The 18,665-nt window shown below is 43.3% G+C and overlaps 1 protein-coding gene across 1 annotated transcript in view; it reads left to right on the top strand.

The window, feature by feature from the left end:
* LOC115073376 (cytochrome P450 2F3-like) overlaps positions 1–14,588 on the top strand; it is a 34,403-nt gene extending 19,815 nt beyond the window's left edge. The window contains exons 6-9 of the mRNA XM_029571747.1: positions 5,323–5,464; positions 9,270–9,457; positions 10,727–10,868; positions 14,032–14,588. Of these exons, the coding sequence (XP_029427607.1) occupies positions 5,323–5,464; positions 9,270–9,457; positions 10,727–10,868; positions 14,032–14,213 (654 nt within the window). The 3' untranslated portion in view covers positions 14,214–14,588. The remainder of the gene's footprint in view (positions 1–5,322; positions 5,465–9,269; positions 9,458–10,726; positions 10,869–14,031) is intronic.
* The last annotated feature ends 4,077 nt before the right edge of the window (positions 14,589–18,665 follow it).

Here is an 18,665-nt window from a genome sequence, read left to right as displayed (position 1 = left end):
TTGAAACTTAAAATGCTGCCTATATAAAAATCTAAGCAGTTTACAATTACAAAATAATTTCATGAAATAGTTATACAGGATAAAGCATACACTTCAAGACAGTATAGTTAACAACAAGCGTCACTACATGTCACTACCCACATTAATGCACACCACAAAAAGGGCCAGATTTTCAAACCTACGCACGGGCATAGATTTTTGCACCCAACCCGGTGCACGTGTTATAAAATCCGGGGTCGGCACGCGCAAGGGGGTGCACACTTGAAGCACCTTGCGCACGCTGAGCCCTAGGGGAGCCCCGATGGCTTTCCCCGTTCCCTCCGAGGCCACACCGAAATTGAAGCGGCCTCGGAGGGAACTTTCCTTTTGCCCCCCATATCTTCCCCTATCTAACCTGCCCCCCCAGCCCTACCTAAATCCCCCCCTACCTTTATTATTTAAGTTGTGCCTGCCTCTGGGCAGGTGTAGGTTGCGCGCACCGGCCAAGTGCCGGCGCGCGATCCCCCGGCCTAGCAGGCCTTCGGAGGCCTCTGGCATGACCCCGCCCCTCCCAGGACCGCCCATTCCCCGCCCCTTTTTTCAAGCCCCGGGACATACGCGCGTCCTGGGGCTTGTGTGCATCACCAAGCCTATGCAAAATAGGCTCGGCGCGTGCAGGGGGGTTTAAAAGGATTACGCGCATATCCCTTTTAAAATCTGCCTAAACTGTCTAATTCTTTCTCAGGTAAAACTGTAGGGACTCCTCTCCTAACTAGCTCATACTGAACCCGTAATAGGCCTATTACTTAACAGACAAATCCACAAATATGGATCAACTTAATCCAAGAGCAGTTCTATACTGAGGCAGGGTGAGGTGGCTGCTGGTGGTAAATTTTGGAGTGGCAAAAAGTGCCCCCCCAAAATGCCCAGTGGCTCCCAGTCTGCTGGTGGCTGAAGATTAAATGACACCATGGGCTGCCGGCAGCTCCCAACTCACTGGCGGCTGAAAATCAGAAGCGGCCGAGGGGCCGCCAGTGGCTCCCATTCCACCGGCGGCTGAAGATTGAATAAGGCTACAGGGCCGCTGATGGCTCAAATCTGAAAAGGCTGCTGGTGGCTGAAAATCAGAAGAGGCCGCATTGCCGCCAGCAGTTCCCATTCTACCAGTGGCTAAAGACTGAATGAGGCCTATAGGGCGGCCGGTGGCTGAAGACTGAATGAAGCCCATAGGGCGGCCGGGAGATCCCATAATATACCACTGCAGCATCGTGGTATATTATGGTGGCTTGGGCAACTGGAGTGGAACAGGGCCATGGGCCACACATCCATGGAAAGCTAAAGCAGAAAGCTGAATGGCCTGAGTAAAAATAGGCTGCAATTGCAGGGCCCCACAGCTAACAGGAGATAGAGCAAGAGGCCAGTGTACCCACCCGAGAAAGAGTCCTATCCATGGTCCAGACTGAAGAAGAAACCTGCTTCTACTACTATTTGTGCTTGGGAGAGAGAAGGAGTGAGTAAGAGACTGTGTGTCTGTGTGTGTATGTATGTATGTGTGAGTGCTTGAGTCTGTGTGTGTGTGAGAGAGAGATGCTGTGTGAGTATTTGTGTGAGCAAGGGAGCAAATGCGTCAGAGAGGGAGTGTGCGAGCATTGTGTGAGGGAAGGAGCATGTGAGAAGAAATGTGTGAGGAAGTGTATTTGTGTGTGTATATGTGTTTGTGAGAGAGAGAGTGTATGTGTGTGCCAGCATGTGTGAGAGAGGGATATATATGTGTGAGTGTGAGAGAGGGAGTGTTTATGTTTGTGTGTGTGCAAGCATATGTATGAGAGGGGCAGCTTATGTGTATGCGTATGTGTATGCAAGAATGTGTGAGAAAGGGAGCATGTGTGAAGCAGCGGCAGAGAATGTTTGTGCATTCCACTGTCACTAATCCATGTCAATCTCAGGGTGATTGGAAATTTAAAATTCCCAGGAATGGAGAGCATGAATTTTTAAAATCCTTATTAGTTTTAGTTTTTGGGTGTTGTTTGATATGTTTGCTTTTTTGAAATATTTTATTGATGTTTGGTAAATATTTTTAAAATTTTATATGAGATTTAAATTATTGGATCTTCTATTTGTCCGCTGTTTTTAAAATATTCTTCTTATTGGCATGTTTTACTATTATGATTATGTATTTTTTTATATTTCTTGATTTTATTGTTTGATTTTTGAGGAATGATGAAGTTTCTGTTTTTCCATTGTTGCACTGCATAGAGAGAACAATCCTGTGTGTGTGAAAGCCTGCATGTGTATGAGAGAGCAAGAGAGCCTGCATGTGTGTGAAAGAGAATGTGTGTGAGAGCATGTTTTTGTGAAGGAGAGAGAGGAAGTGTGTGACTTTTTTGACTGTTTTGACATAGTTTTTTTTTCTTTAGTTTGTATTTAATATTATGAGTGATGTTTTATGGCTTGATTTTATTGCTTAATTTTTGAGAGGAGTGATGTTTCTGTTTTTCCATTTCTGCACTACATAATACAGCTGGGCTTGTTGTGATTTCCAGTTCATTTTTTGTCAGCAAGTTTCTATTTTTATTTTATGGTCTTTCTATTCTGTGTTTGGTATGGATCTGTCTGTATTATGCATGTGTGAGGTACTCTGCTCTCGCAGGGGTGGTCAACTGGCATCTTGTGAGCTACATGCATTGTCTGTGGTATCAGCTAGTCTCCTGGAGAGTATGGGTGTCGAGAAGGTATGGGAAAGGGAAAGAGAGGAGGCTGCTGCAGGCTGTGGAAGGGCTGATAGGAAGAATTTTACATAAAGCGGCAGTTCTGGGGCTGGGGGGAAGCACTCACTGAGTGAGCACTTGAGCAGCAGCACAATAGCAGAATGTGTATGAGTGTGTGTGTCTATCTTTGTGTCTTGACAGAGTGACTGTTAGGTGACTGTTTCTGTCTGAGAGAGTGTGTGTCTGTCTTTCTGTGTCTCAGTGTCTGTGAGAGAGTGACTGTGTGTTTGTGTGTGTGCATGTGAGAGAGAGAGAGAGCGAGCATGAATATTTGTGTGTGTATATAAGAGGAGAAATTTCCCCCTCTCCTGCACAAATCCATGGAAATTTCATGGTGGAAATCAAAAGTTCCCAGGTATGGAAAGCGGGGATTTTTAAAACCCTTATTAGTTTTAATTATTGGCTGTTATTTGATGTCTGCTATTTTGAAATAATATTGATATTTGGGAAATATTATAATTTTAATGAGTTTTTAATATTTGGCTATTATTCTATTCATCAGCTGTTTTGAAATATTCTTTTGATTTTACTATTATGACTGATGTTTTATATTCCTTGATTTTATTGTTTCGAGGAATGGCATTTTTATTTTTCCATTATTGTTCTGTATGCAATCTGACTTGTTGAAGTTTCCAGTTCTTTTCTGTTTATACTTTATGGTCTCTTTATTCTGAATTTGGTGAGGGTCTGTCTGCGCTCTGCATGTGTGATTGAGGTGAGGTATTCTGCTGGCATGTAGTTTCTGTGTAGGGATCTATAGTAGCCTGACTTGTTCTGTTTTCATAATAGGAGGTGTATTGATGTAATATTTGCAGTGTTGTCTTTTTTTACTGTTAATGCTCTTTTAGTATGGGAGGTTTACTATATTGTATTTGTAATTCAGCCCATACCCAACATGCATTACATTCGGCCTAATACCATATGCATTCCGAATGTGTTTTTTAACTTGTGATATTTTTACCTTAGAAGACTGTACTCTCAATGTCCTTTTTTAATGTAAAATTGATTATAAATGCAAAATTTTTAATTGTGTGTGGTGAGAGCGGGGGGAGCAGGCACAAGACTGTAAATTTTGCCTAAGGTGCCTAGTGCCCTTGCACAGCCCAGAGAGAGTGTGCTACACAAAGACCACCACCATTCACCCATCTCCCACTTCTCCAAGGGAAAATGCTGGGGAGAGGGTGGAAGGCAGGTCTTGAGGGTTCCTGGGAGTGCGGCACGGTTGCCAGCTTCCTAGAAACATTATCACTACCACTCTATCTGCCACTCCTCTGGGAACTCTGACCCCTGCTTTCCCCCTTCTGCAGCATTTCAGATCAACAAAAGGGCCAGACTCCAAGGGGCCCCCTTTCCCCTCTTGATGATTTTATCTGAACTGTTCCTTAAAGGAGAACAGGAGAATTCTGTGTGTGTGTGTGTATGTGTGTGTGTGTGCATGGGTGGGGAGAGTGCCATCTCATCCCTCGCTTCAGGCAGCGGATTGCCTTGAGCCACCCCTGACTTCATCACAGAACGCCTGGGACAATTTTCAAGACTTAACCAGTTTCTTCAACTTCAGATAAATCAGTTTGGTTCGGAACTCCAAGAGTAAAAGTGTTCCAAAGCCCGGGAGCTTGATAACTAAGTGATGACTGTCATGTATGTTCCAGTCTAATTTCTACTGGAGAAGGTAACCTTAACAGTTCTTTGTGTGATGAACAGACAATCCTCTGAGTTTGATGAGGAACCAATAAGTCAGTCGAGTAGAAGGCCTTAGTGCAAGGCTCTAAAATTCAAGCTGAGTAACTTAAATCTGATTCTTGGCAATATAGGCAATCAGCGAAGTTCTTCTAACAGTATAATAAGAGCATACTTGTGCGCTTCAAAAATCAGCCTAGTCGCCATGTTTTGAAGAAGCCGTAATCTGCATATCTCAGTTTCCCCATTTCTCATAGACCTTGTTGATGGGGATTTCTCTTTTTGCCAGCTATTGTTTATATTTTTGTGAAACCTTCCAGCACCCCAAAGCTTTCATAAAAATATTGAGGCAATTTTTAAAGGAATGCTCTGCAGGTGAACAGAGTGGGTACTTTTCCCCGTTGGTAAAAGGGGCAGTGCTGGGGATGGGGAAGGGTTGGGACCAGGGCCTGTCCTGTAAGGTTACGCATGGGGAGTTTCCCCTTTCAAAATTGCCTTGCAGGTCTGTGTGTGCAAGGGCTGCCAGCCCACTGAAGAATATTCTCCCTGAGGGCGATTTTCAAATGGTTTTACCCGGGTAAAATTCTAGGTTGAAAAGTGCCCTCCTTCTCTGCTGGTCAAAGTAACCCCACAGTTTCACAGTGCAGATACTTTCATCCCGTGCCGCAAAGGAGTGATGCTGGGGGCAAGGGAGGGTGGAGCCAGCAGACAACGCACGGGGATGACATTTTGAAATCTCTGCAGGAGACTTGTGATGCAGACTTTGTAGGGTTGTAATGACAGTCTGATGGGAACGTGTGGTGTGTGAGGGTGGAGGGCTAAGGAGGGATGCAGAGGGTGGCGAGAAAATGGTCTGCATTAGGTTCTCTAGAGCTCTTTCATATCACTCTTTTTGCAGGAGAAGAACAACCCCAACACTCACTTTAACTATGAGACCATGCTGAAGACTACAGTCAACGTCTTCTTTGCAGGAACTGAGACAGTTGGGTCAACCTTGAGGTACGGGATCCTGATCCTTTTGAGGCATCCAGAAGTAGAAGGTAATCAGAAGACAAGTGTATATTAAAGGGGGGCAATTTTCAAATGGTGCATTTTGGGATAATCTACCTGCAGACGTTACCCCAGGTTTCAAAGTGAGAGTGCCTGCATGCTTTCATGCCAATGGGTACAAACTAGTACCTGCCACCATTTTCACCTGCTTTTTATGCAGGTACTTCTTGAATGGTCAATAACACACAAAATATGTGTTCTACACATGTTATTTTTCTCCAGCCCAGATCCCCTCCCCCCCCCCCGCCGACCAAAACACTGCCCCCCAAGAACACCTCCTCTTCATGCGATTAAAAGTGCAGGCATTGTGGGACAATGTACATCTTTTTAGCTGCCTTGCAAGAAGGCAGTTTATCAGATGGCCATTTTATATAGGTAAATGATTATTTTCCCGTTGTAAATGGTTTACACATTTCCCTCTAATGGGAACTGAAAGAGGAGCTTATCACATCATGAGTTGTAATGAAAATAAGTTTAACCTGCTTTCTCCCAATCCCAAGGGTGAAATGTATACAAAGGATAAGAATTTTCTAGTAAGAATGTTTTATGTGTGCAATATGCCACCAACTAAAATAATTACAGACCCTTTAGTAAACATTTTTGAGTCTGGATGAGTTACTGCTACTACTACTACTTATCGCGTTAGCAAACATACGCAGCATTGCTCAGCTGCACATAAGAGTCAGGATCTGCCTGTGCTGGCCCAATGGTTCAGTTGGCAGTACTGCTCGCTGCCATGCTGAGGACTTGGGTTTTGTGTGTGTGTGTGTAAATATCTTTATTGGCACATGAAGAGCAAAACGAAAGAAAGAAAGAAAGCAGATAACAATACATGGCCACGGTTTCCACAATTTTTCCAATATAACTACGACATAGCAACAATGATTTCTGGGCCAGGATTCTGATCCTTGGGCCACCTGAGACTGGGGATGAAGAAGAGACTGAATGCATAGCCCCTTAAGGAAGGGATTCTCAGCTAAATGGTAAAATGGACAGGCTCAGAATCCACATTAGCTGGGTTCTGCAAGGAGCCATGGTTTGGGAGTTGATTTAAAATGGAGGAAATAAACTTCTGGGTAGTTATGCATGAAATCTCAGGTGGCATTGCGCAGTAAAAGATGGTTCTAATTGATCCTGAAGGCGCAAAAGGAGCAGCAGGAAACTACAGAGCCAAAAAAAAGTCCCAGCTCTATGGAGCTTACAATTGAGTCAAGTTACACAGAGAAACAAATAAGAGACTTTAGGAAATGTATTTATTATGGAAAAGCATAGTTAAAATCCACAAGGCTGGGCCGGGACAGAGTAAAAAAGGGCGACATGAACGTGATAGTGGTAATATCTCTGTGGCTGTTTCCTTTAATATGCCTCCTAAGAGGAAGAGGAGAGTGAGGGGTTTTCCTTTGGAATCCCAGTCCTCACTTTCATCCCGGCCGAAGATCGAAGGATTCCTTACCCGCACATTTGTTGCAGAGGTCCCTCAACCTGCGGTGAGTCCCAAAGGAGAAGCGGCAGAGCTCCTTGTGAGTTTGGTTTCACGGAGCCCTCCTGACCCTCATTTGCTGCTGTTTGAGAGGAGCGTGTTGCCAGAGAGGCCTGTCTTGGCTCCTTGTGATGATGCGGAGGCCAAACAACTTCAGAAGGGAAGTGGGGCGGGCTGTCACTCAGAGGAATTAGCAATGTGTGGCAATGAGGAGCTCTGAGCAGCTCAGATTGGTAAAGAGAGAGTTGGGTTTCCGGTGATGGCTTTGAGTGATTTAAATATTTACCTCCTATTCAAGTTAGACTTCTTTCGCTGCTGCACAAAGCCCCAGTGGTGACTCTCAAGGCAATATGGGCGGTGTTAATGAGACTGGACACTTCTATAAATAATTGCTTGTCAGATATAAGTTCCTTGCTTGAGAATGTTAAGGATCTATCTAACAGCCAGCAGACTATTAGTCTGGAACCTACTAAAAGATTATAGATGCTGGACAAAATAAAAGGTGGCTGATATAAAAAATGTGAATGCAGCAGCCATTCAGGATAGGATTGCTTTACACAGGGAGCTTGAACAAATGGAGAACCAAGCACTGACTTTTCCTAAGGTTTCTAGTATGAAGCCACGGAAGATTTGGAAGAAATATTTACAGGAGGTGTTGGGAATAGCATCTGAGGCCATATCCCCAGTCAATAAAATATATTTTCTTCCAAGAGATAAGATAGTTCCGGGTCAAGCAACAGAACTAGGAGTAGTGCAAGAGGGTTGGGACTCCTTAGATTTGACTGCTTACTTGGAGCAATCCATTATTGAAAGGAGTCAGAGGGCTACGCTGTTAGCATCCTTCGCATTCCAACAGGATCTTAGTGTGGTTATGTGCCTTTCTTTAAAAAAAAATTCTGTAAGTTATTTTTGGGACAAAGAATATCTATTTTTCCTGATGTTACAAAGGTTACGCAAGTTAGGAGGATCTTCTTGGCAATGCGCAAAGAAGTTAGAGTTTTGAGGGCAATATTTTTCTTTGTTATCCATGGAAATGTCTTATTAAAATTGCAGGTTTGAGATGTATATTCTTTGAACCAGATCAGTTGAGATTCCTTTTAGAAGCTAGAAGTGTATCTAACTCGATACCTAAGGCGCTTAATGTTCCATCAGTCTGAGGCATTAAGATATTCAGATATTTTTATTTATTTATTTCGGGTTTTTATATACCGGCATTCGAGATCGCAGTCACATCATGCTGGTTCACATAAAACAGGAGTGCAATGTAAACATAAACTAAAACAATGGTGCGGAAAAAGCAGTTACATATAACAGGGTGATTAGAACTTGGCGGAGAAAGAAGAGAAAGTACAGGTTATTAATTCAAACATGTAAAAACGATAGTGGAGATGGTTAACCATAGTGAGGGTGGAGATAAGGAGTGGCGTGGATGAGATAGATCAGTTAGAGTCCGGGAATGCTTGTATGAATATCCATGCTTAGGTTTCCTTTCACTCCTGTATTTATTTACCTCGATATCTCCTGTAATGTATACTCACCCCCCTCTTTTGCTTTGTGGACTAATAATTTTCTACTGATGTTATCCTTTCTTCTTTCTCTTTGTGTTGTGAGCAGAAAATATGTTTCCTGTTTATGATGTGGAAAATGAACATTATAAATAATAAACGAAAACCCATAAGGCTATGATCAGGGAGGAAAAAGAATTAAGATTGGAAAACAATCTTAAAAAGATGGTTTTTAGGTGAGATTTCAGTATGGCCAGAAAGGGGACATGATGCGCCAACTCAGGAAGTTGTTCAAGACATAAACTGCAGCAAGGTGGGAAATGGAAAGTCCTTAGTTGGTGATGGAGGAGAAGGGCACATGAGGAAGGACGGGAGAAATAAAAGAGGAGAAGTATTGAGGAAATGCTGAGTGAAGGCATTTCTAGGTGAGTACATACTTGAACTTTATGCAAAAGTTGATGGGGAGCCAATATAGTGGGTGGAGAAGTAATGATGGTAGTAAAGATATTGGAAGAAGAATTCCAAGAGGTTAAAGACATGCCTTCTTGTACAAACTTTTGAGGTTTTAATTGCTACCTGATGTGATTCTTAATCATGTGTTCTCCATGGCCAATATGGTCCATAGAGCTCATTGCTAGCCACAAGTCCAAGCATTTATTGTAGTTGTGTCTTGTGTTTTACTTAAACCACGCCCTCTGTGCTTGTCCGGAAGCCCATGATATAACAACTCTTAGCTTGTCAGTCAAAAAGGAATATAAAATAAAATTCCAGTTTTGAGCATATCTTAAATTTCACATTTGATTGGTATAGCAAAGGTTCAGGAAGAGATCGATCAGGTGATTGGCCGAAACCGCAGCCCCTGCTTGGAGGACAGGAGCAGAATGCCATATACAGACGCTGTGATCTATGAGATACTGCGATTCGCGGACATTGTCCCTATGAGTGTGCCACATACAGTGACACGAAACATCAAGTTCAGGGGATATGACCTACCTCAGGTACAGGTTACATCTATTAATTATAAGATCATTAATATCTTCATTTGCTGGAATCTATGTCATATTCCTTCTGAAAGTAAATGGTTGCATTGTCATTATGAAGCATGCTATATTTCTTAACCAATTAAATGGATGAACCAAGTCCTTTACAAAAGTTTGCATATAGAGTAATAGGTTACCACCTTACTCAATGAAAGGATTCCAGCATATATTGAATTTTTTATTTCTGTTTTATATTAAAATAAATATATTAAAAATCTTTCCAGTAATATAATTGTAAGATTCTAATTGGTTGGGAAACCCTTACCGTTAACTGTTTTGTTTTTTTTTTATGCAATATTATGATCTTAGAAGAAGAATCTATTGGAACCATCTTAGTCCTATCAGGAATTGGCTACTGTAATGCAATATCTCCGGGTCTTTCTACAACCCTTGTTCATGTACTGTAATTAGCCCCAAAGTAATGTCTTTTTTATTTAGTTTACTTGATCACAATTAATGTTGCTTGTTGAAATTAATCTTTTTACTGCTGTGAGTTACAAATGTAAAATAAATGAATAAATAAACAGCAACTTGCATTATTTCTGGATGCTGTTACCAAGACAATATGACATCAGCTCTCTGAGGCCTATGCTGGCTTCCCATAGCGAGTAAAGCTTAAAATGCTTATGCTCGCCTAAAAAAAATCATAAGAGGCGATTATGAACCCCTTAGATCTCTTAGGTCATCAGGAAGAGCCCAGTTTTGTGTCCCCTTCCTCACCACCTGTCAGAGATCATCAATGGGTGGCGATCCACGACAGGTCTTTTTCTGTAGCATGCCCCCACATGGTCATGATCTCCCTCTTGAGATTTGTTCTGAACCCAACTACCTAAGTTTTTGCTAAAAGGTTAAAGCCTTAATTTTTATCAAAGCCTTTTGAGATACCCTTTTAAACATGTGTTTCTGATTTATCTTTATAGGTCGTGAAGCCATAGAAAACTGTTGCCATCCCTGCACATTATCATTTTTCATCTTCCTTTAATGTCCGGCATGTTAGTTAATCATATTTGTAAGATGTATATTTTTATATTGTTTGCAAACCACAAAAGGTAATTGGGTGGGCTATAGATCTACTGAATAAGCAAGCAAATCTTGGAGATGAAAAACTAATTATAGAGAAACACAAGGACCATGTTAGTGAAGGAGTTTCTACCGGTTTGATTGCCTCTCGCTACATTCTTTTTTGTTAACACAAAACCCAATGTAAGTTTCCGATTTCCTTTTCAGGGGTTAAATGTGATGCCTTTGATCTGCACAGCCCAGTATGACCCAACAAAGTTCAAGAACCCCAGATCGTTTGACCCCACTCATTTCCTGGATGAAAATGGCCGCTTCAAGAAGAACGATGCCTTCATGGCTTTCTCAGCTGGTATGAGCTTGTGTGACAATTTAAATTGGAGCAGAAATGAGCTGGAGCCTAAATAGTGGATTTTGCAGGCTGTCAGCTGTTTTGAGGCCATTATTTAAAAAAATGTGGAACAGATAACTTATGTGGCCAAATTTGACTTCATAAGTTATCCTGGATATTCAGCAGGATAAACGTTCTGCTAAATATTCCCAATTAATGTTATCCAGCTACCTTCAGCTGGATAACTTAAATCTAACCAGCTATCTTTTGAATATTGCTGGTTAGCTTTCAACTTATCCAGCTTTGTGTGTCCAGATAACTTTACAAATATCCAGCTATATTTAAAAGAATAAGGCCAGTTAAGAGGCTGTGCTGAGTTTAAAAAAAAAACAAAAAACAATTTGCCTCACGGGTTTAGAAGCCTGAATCACAAACCAGGCCGGGCCAAGCCTCCCCCTACCTCCCCGCAAACCCTTCTGAGAGGATTTACCCGAGCGCTAAAAAGGTCTGGAGTCTGGGGCTGCCCATCCCCCTCGCCCTGGTTCTGCATACCTTTTCCACAATGACCCCCCCCCCCCCTCATCTGCCTCCCTCAGCCCACCTACCTCAAACCTCCCATTCCCACCCTCCCAGTACCTTTGTTAAATTGACTTCTTCTACCGTTGACAGTGGTACACCGCTGCTGCCATCCAGTCAGGCGCTTCCTGCGTGGCACTGACAGTAAACGCCCAGGACACGTAAGCTGCCAGCGTTGTCATTCATAGCCACGCTGCTGGCTCATGCTTCCTGCGTTTATTTTTGTCAAGGAGCGGTGCAGAACGCACCGGCTGGGATCATGGTAGCAGCGTACTGTGATCCTGGCAGAAGAAAGAAATTTAACAAAAGGTATCAGGAAGGTGGAAGAGTTAGGGCTGGCGTGTGGGGAGGAGGGAGTGAGGCAGAGATGGGGAGGGGGGGGGGGGGTCGCTGTCGTGAAGTTCTTTACACGTGTTTAAATCCTCAGAGGGGTTGGGAGGGGTGGGGGAGATTCGGCCTGGCAGGGTTTACAGATATGGCGGGGAAGGGGGCTGTGACTCGAGCCACTAGGCCCGCAAGATAACTTTATTATTTTTTTAATTTATCGCCACCGCTTAACAGGCTATATTCTTTTGAATATAGCTGGTTAAGACTTAAGTTGTCCGGCCACACGAGGCTGGATAACTTTAGACCTGTTGAGGGGCATGGCTAGACTTAGCTGAAAAACTTATTCAGCTAACTCCTAATATGGAAGTTAGCCGGATAAGTTACCTGGCTCATTTGGCTCCGCCCTGGATGCCCTTGAAATGCCCATTACTTCTCTACTAACTTTTGGCCAGATAATGATTTATGTGGCTAAAAGCTAGCTGGATAAGTACCGGGGATATTTAAAGCTCCCCATTTAGGCAGATAACTTGTGAGTGTAAATCCCCCCCCCCCCCTTGTGTTTTCACTAGGAAAGGGGGAGGGGCACTGGTGTGTTTCATTCCCAAGCAGAGGGGAATCTTCAATTCAATTATAGCATAATGACTTGAGCCCAGAAAAACACTCTCCACACACTGAGTGATAATCTAAGCAAATTCTTTACTGTAGTACAACTTCTTCAATAGAAATGATGTGAGAAAAGTTATTTTTATTTGGTGGAAAATCTGTGGTATCTATTCAGACATTCAGTAACTCAAATCAGTCAGGACCGCCTTATAGCACTATGGCAGTTTTCCTACTGATTATTTTAGTGAGCTCTCACACCTTTTAGGACACCTCCTTGTACCTGAAATCCTGTTAGTGGTACTTCTACAAAACATACTCCTCTCCTCTCCTTCCCTGAGGTACTGTGTTGGTATGAGCTCTTTCTTTCCAGACATGAAGCACTGTTATGGTACTCGTCATATTGACGGGAAATCTCCCGCTCCCAAGAATAGGATCTTCTCCTTCCCCTCAGCACTGCTAGAGAAGGAGCTTTCTTTCAGTTCTTGGGGAAACTCTTAATCCTGTTTTGTTCTCACTTAGGAGTACTGTGGGAATGAAAAGCATCGATTCTGCTTTCCCCTCCCTTACTCCCTGGGAGGGAACTTACATCTGCAGCTGCCCCTCACATCAGCCACAGAAAAAGAGAGGGTCTGTGTATCCCCGCACAGACACTTCCCACTGTGACGCTCACACAAGTAGATGCTCCTTGTAAATAGGATACAAATCGAATCTAAGGAGTCCCTACAGAGAGGAAGGTCAAGACTGACACAGCTCCCGTGGATCTCCATTGAGTTGAAGATCTTGGCTAGGAATGATCAGATCATTCTTGTTGATTTAGATCTGTTTCCTTTAGGTAATAGATACGATGGTATTATCAAGAAGGTTAACATGTTGGGCAGTCCTCTGTAGGGACTCCTTAGATTCGATTTGTAACCTATTGACAAGGACCTATTTTGAAGTCAGGAACATGTGGTATGTTCTACGTTTAAGATCATCCACTTGTGTGAGCGTCCCTAGTTTGATCTCTAGTCAGGTGTTCCACTCACTGGGATCAGCTGGGGTTGGAGATGCTGCGGAGGCAGTGTTCGCAGCCCCAGGTTGGGAGGGAGCCATGATCGTTGCTCAAGGGTGACAACTTAATGGCTGTTTTCAGAATCCCCGATTACAGAGCTCTGGAAGGAGCCCCAGTGCGTGGCCCCTGGCTAAGGACTGTCTTTGCAGTGAGTAGATTCTGTATGTTGGTTGGAGCATGAAACAGCTGAAAAATTCCTGGGTGGTTGCAAGTAAAGACTCCTGGCATCAGGGTCCCAGCGCTGGTTCTGATTGAGCTGGTGCTCCAGAAGAACAAGAGGAAACTGTTGTGTCCGAAAAAGAAGTTATCATAGGATATGCATGATGAGGCTTTGTATAATTTTGCATGATGTGGTATCACTGTGATGACCCTTCAAGGGCTGTGAGAGCATCAGCCATTTGGCAGCAATTTGAGGCTGGTCATAAAACTAGGTGGCCTTCCCCACATGCTGAAAAATCCTGAAAAAGCTGGCACCCATGCTGGTTGACTGGTTGATCACCCTGGCAACTGCTTTCACACCAGAGTGTCCCCCATTTTAGTCTTAGCTTGCCGAGACATTTATCATCATTTCATTGGCATGAAGGTTTACTTATGGGTAACCCCATGTGCTCTTCCTCTGTTTCCCAGGGAAACGGGTGTGCTTGGGCGAGGGACTGGCACAGATGGAGCTCTTCATTTTCCTCACCACAATTCTGCAGAACTTTAAGCTGAAAGCTCTCATGGATCCCAAAGATATTGACATCACACCAGCAAGCAGCGGCCTGGGGAACATACCACACCCATACAAGCTCCGTGTTCTGTCACGCTGAGATCGTGAGCCGGCCGTGCGTGGGGGCGTGTGGTACCACATCAGAACAGCCCTCGTCGGCAGTCATGAAGAACCACGGCTGTCTTAAAATGATACTAAGTTCCAATACTCTGACCAGATATTTTATTGGCACAGAGACCACTAAAATATCATATAATGCATGCGGGGGTGGGTTTTCTTCTAACTTTGATGCTGGAAAACAAAACCCATTTAATTTCAGTGGCTGGAATGGCTTCTGCTCTCTGTAATAGCAAATCAGTGTTACAAACTAGGGATATGCCTGTTTCGATATGAATGGGAAAACATGATACATTGGTTTTATCTTCAGTTCCATTTGGGACAGCTGAGCCAAATCGGTGCGGTGCCTAAAAAAAAATAAAATCAGAATCCTTTTCAGCTTCTTTGGTTCGGTCCCATTAAATCCATGGGGAAGCAAAGCAGTGCGTTTCTTGTACTCCAAGCTAGATGGAGCAGAGCCGGTTGGGGAGCCCACCTCATTCACAGCTGGCGAAAAAGTTGGTCTTCTGTAAGATAAGTCCACCATTGCTGGTTTTCCCTGAATTGCCGCGTGAGTAGCAGAAGGACTGAGTGCACAGCTGCACTGAACTCATTTCCACACCTTTACGGATTCATTTGCTTGCAGTGTGTTTTTTTGCCTTGCCATTCTTACCGTAGCTGCCCAGCCTGCTTTTCATACCCTGACTCTCTTATGGTTCAGTGCCTGCTGTATTGTTACACGTTGCCATTCTTGCTGCTGCTTCTGCTGCCACTGCTGCCAAGTCTCTCTCCTGGTTAAACTGGGGAGGATTGGCACTCCTAAAAAAAAATTAATTAAAAAAAAAAAAAAAGTTCTCCTCCCCAATCCTCTCTGGATGCCTGAGGATCCTAAATTCTTGCTGCTTCTGCTGCCTGCCCCTCGACCTCATGTCCTTCCTCTCTTCTGATTCAGCACCTTGCTGTGTTGTTAGGCCACTGTTGCTTACTATTAGGGATCTGCATTCATTTAAATTGAATGTGTAAAATGCAATGAATGAGGCCATTTTTTAGCTTGTTCCAAATGAAACGAACCAAGAATAGCCTCCTACAAAAATGTCACCAAATTATTCTCGTATTTGTGAATTTAAAAATAAAAAACATGCCTCCCGGTAGGACCAGGCCTTAACCTGGTCCTTTTGCCAAGGCCTAAGCTAGACCTGGTTCTGGGTTCCAGCCTGGAGGTCTGATCCTATTATTGAAGCCTAGGCCCAGTGCAGGACCCAGCCTTGGCCTGGTCCCATCACCAAGGCCTAGACAAGGTGTTGGGACCCGGCCTGAGGCCTGGTCTTGTCACCAAGGCCTAGGCCTAGACTGACACTGGGGTGTGGCCTAAGGCCTGATCCTATTGCCAAAGCCTAGGCCTAGGTCCAGTGATAGGGCACATCCCAAGGCCTGGTCTCTTCGTCAAGGTCCAGCCCAGTGCTGGGGCCCAGCCTAAAGCCTGGTCCTGTCACCAAGGCCTAGGTCTTGGTCCAGTGCCAAGTCCCAGCATGAGGCCTGATCTCATCTTTGAGGCCTAGATTTAGGCCTAGGCTCAGAGCCGGATCCTGTCTCAAGGCCTGGTCCTGTGGCCTTGCCCAGAGGCTTAGGATCAGGCATCCTGATGTCTTATTTCTTCTGCAATTTTCAAAAAATGACACCATCCGCTTGAAGGACACATGTATATTTCAACGGTCTTACATCAAAATGGCACCAATCGCTCTGAAGGAATGCACTGCACTGATATCATTGTGGCTCATCTTTTAAACAGATGGCATCATTTTTAAAGATCGTGAAAGAAAGATGTTGGGAGGCCTGGTCCTAGACCTCCAGGCTGAGACTAGGTCTTGGCAATGAGATCCAGCCTCTACATTGAGGTCTGCTTCTGCTGGAGAGGCCTTGGGGTTCTTGTTTATTTTTTTCATTTTGACAAAAAAACAAAAATTGAATAAAAAAATATTAAACATACCAAAATTCAATGAAAAAAATGTCCCCAAAACTAAAAAAACAAACCAAACCAAAACTTTTACAGCTGTTTATTATTGGTCTTGTCTCATATATAGGTGCATTCAAATAAAACCATTCAGAATCAAATCTCTTAATGCCTACAGTGCAATTTGGCTCAACTAAACAATATAGTAAAAGTAATGACAATCATGCCCATACCATTACCATGCTAATACGATGCTTTATACCCTTGTTATGCCTCTCACGTTCCCGTAGGGTATTCATGCCACTGTGATTGCTGCATCTCTCTGCAATCTTTGCCATGGGGTTTTGATGCCACTCTTCTTCCTCCCTTGTCTTGGGATATATTGATGCTACTTTCATTGCTGCCTCGCTCTGTAATCGCTGCCTTTGGCTGTTGATGCCACTGCTTCTGCTGCTTTACACCTCTCATGGTGCCTGTGGGTGTTTTTTCCTTGGGTCCTGCTGTCTTCAAAAATCTTTTCAAATTCCCTTATAGTACTCACTGACCATAGGTGTCATTTATTATTTAGCCTTCCATGGAGAACATCACCCATTTTAGGCTGCATTCCCAAACAACCTTCCAGTGACCAGAATGGTGCTGTGGGTTGTTCATGCTAGTCTTCATGTCACTATTTCTGGTGCTTCCTCCTCTTGCAGTGCATTGGGGTGTTGATTTTATCTCACTTCTGCTTCCTTGGTGCTCAGTCAGTGCCTTGGCATGTTTATGCCACTGCTTCTGCTACCCTGCACCTCTTGGTGCCTTACTGCGTAGACGCCACTACTCCTTCTACTTGGCCCCTTTATTGGTGCCCTAGGGTATTGTTGACTCAGTTGCCACTGCCTTACTTGTCTCTTAGTGCCATGGAGCATTGTTTATACCTCCTGTTCCCTTGGTCCTCTTCGTAATCAATGCTTTGAAATGTTAATGCTTTGTTCATGGCCCTCACTCAGTGTCTTGGCCTATTGATGCTCCACTCTCTTTCTCTCAGGGGTACCTTCTCCCCACTACAAGAATCAGCATCAGCAAAGGTATAGCAAGAGGAAATCAATATCCATACCTGATCCCCCATGTCCCTTTCCCAATTGATGCTGTATGGAAAATACTTCAGGCGTGCAACGTTCCTCCTCCAGAGATTTTCTCTGACTTTGCCCTACTCATGGAGAGTAGGTTCGCCATCGTTCAGCTACTAGATTGATTACTATTTCACCCCTATGCCCAAGCCTAATGACTGACATGCAAGTCAGAACCACTGTGGGCCTTCCTAGACCTTTTCTCTGGTTTTGCCCTCCCCAGGGATAGTAAGCTCATCATCTTTTAGCTGCTATATTGTTCAATTAATATTTTGCCCCTAAACCTAGATCTAAGAATTGATTTCCTCTCTGCGCCTTTGTTGTGTTCCTGCCATTATTGATGCTGCTTTGCCCCTCTCATGGTGCTTTGAGCTGTTTGTGCCACTGTTGTTGGTGCCCTTTGCTTGTCTTCTAGTGCTACTGTTGTACTGCTTTGCCTCCCTCGCAGTGCCTTGGGGTGTTTATGCCATTCTTTGTGCCACTTTTCCCCATTCTTAGTAACTCGGTGTGTTGTTTCAATTAATTGTTATATTGTAACTTTTTTTCCATTTTCACTCCCTCTTCTTCCTTTCGTTTTATGTAAACCGATGTGATGTCCATATGAACTTTGGTATATAAAAGTGATTAAATAAATAAACACGTATCCAATAATATTCAGCCTTATCTACTTAAGTTAATCAAATGATTTAGACCTGCTCAATAGCTGGTGTGAGTTATCCAGATATAACTTATCCATTAAACTAAAACTTATACGGTTATAGTCAGCAGCATGGCCATGCTGCCAAATAGCCCTTCTAAGTAATCCGGATAACTTAGATAACTGGATATCTTTAAATACTGTGTCCAGGAAGCATAGCGTTCCCCATTGATTTTAGTGGAAATGAATGAAATGAAATAACAAAAGAATTGATTTGGGAACAAATGAAATGAATACAAAATGGCAACTGAACAAAAAAAAAAAGAACCAAATCAATTATTTTTTTCTGAACGCATCCCTATTATGAACTATAACAATGCATCTGCATTTCTAGTGATCTGGTTCTCTTTTCTATGTTGAAGCATCTATTATCAATAAATTACTGTTTTTTCATGTTAGCTTTAAAGAATAATGAGCTTCTGATCCCAAGTGTTGTCATAAGCATTGCAACGCTTGCAAAGAAGTCAATAAGACTAATCACATTGGGTTGAGTCACTTGCTCTTGGCATGACCAAGTTGATTATTAAGGTCATCAGCCGAGCTAAGTTCAACTTATCCTTTTTGTCTCTTGGTTATAATTTCAGAGGGCATCTACATGGTTTGCAATTATGCAAAGGGTTGATTCACAGAGCCATTTTGAAAGGGTATTTACACAAGTGACTGACTTTTTACCTATATAAATCAGCTGAAACGTGTCCA

Source organism: Rhinatrema bivittatum, chromosome 11 (assembly GCF_901001135.1).
Source record: "Rhinatrema bivittatum chromosome 11, aRhiBiv1.1, whole genome shotgun sequence".
In the NCBI taxonomy this organism is placed as follows: domain Eukaryota; kingdom Metazoa; phylum Chordata; class Amphibia; order Gymnophiona; family Rhinatrematidae; genus Rhinatrema; species Rhinatrema bivittatum.
The sequence above is the reverse complement of the archived record's forward strand: the minus strand, read 5'-3'. Positions and strand labels throughout refer to the sequence as shown.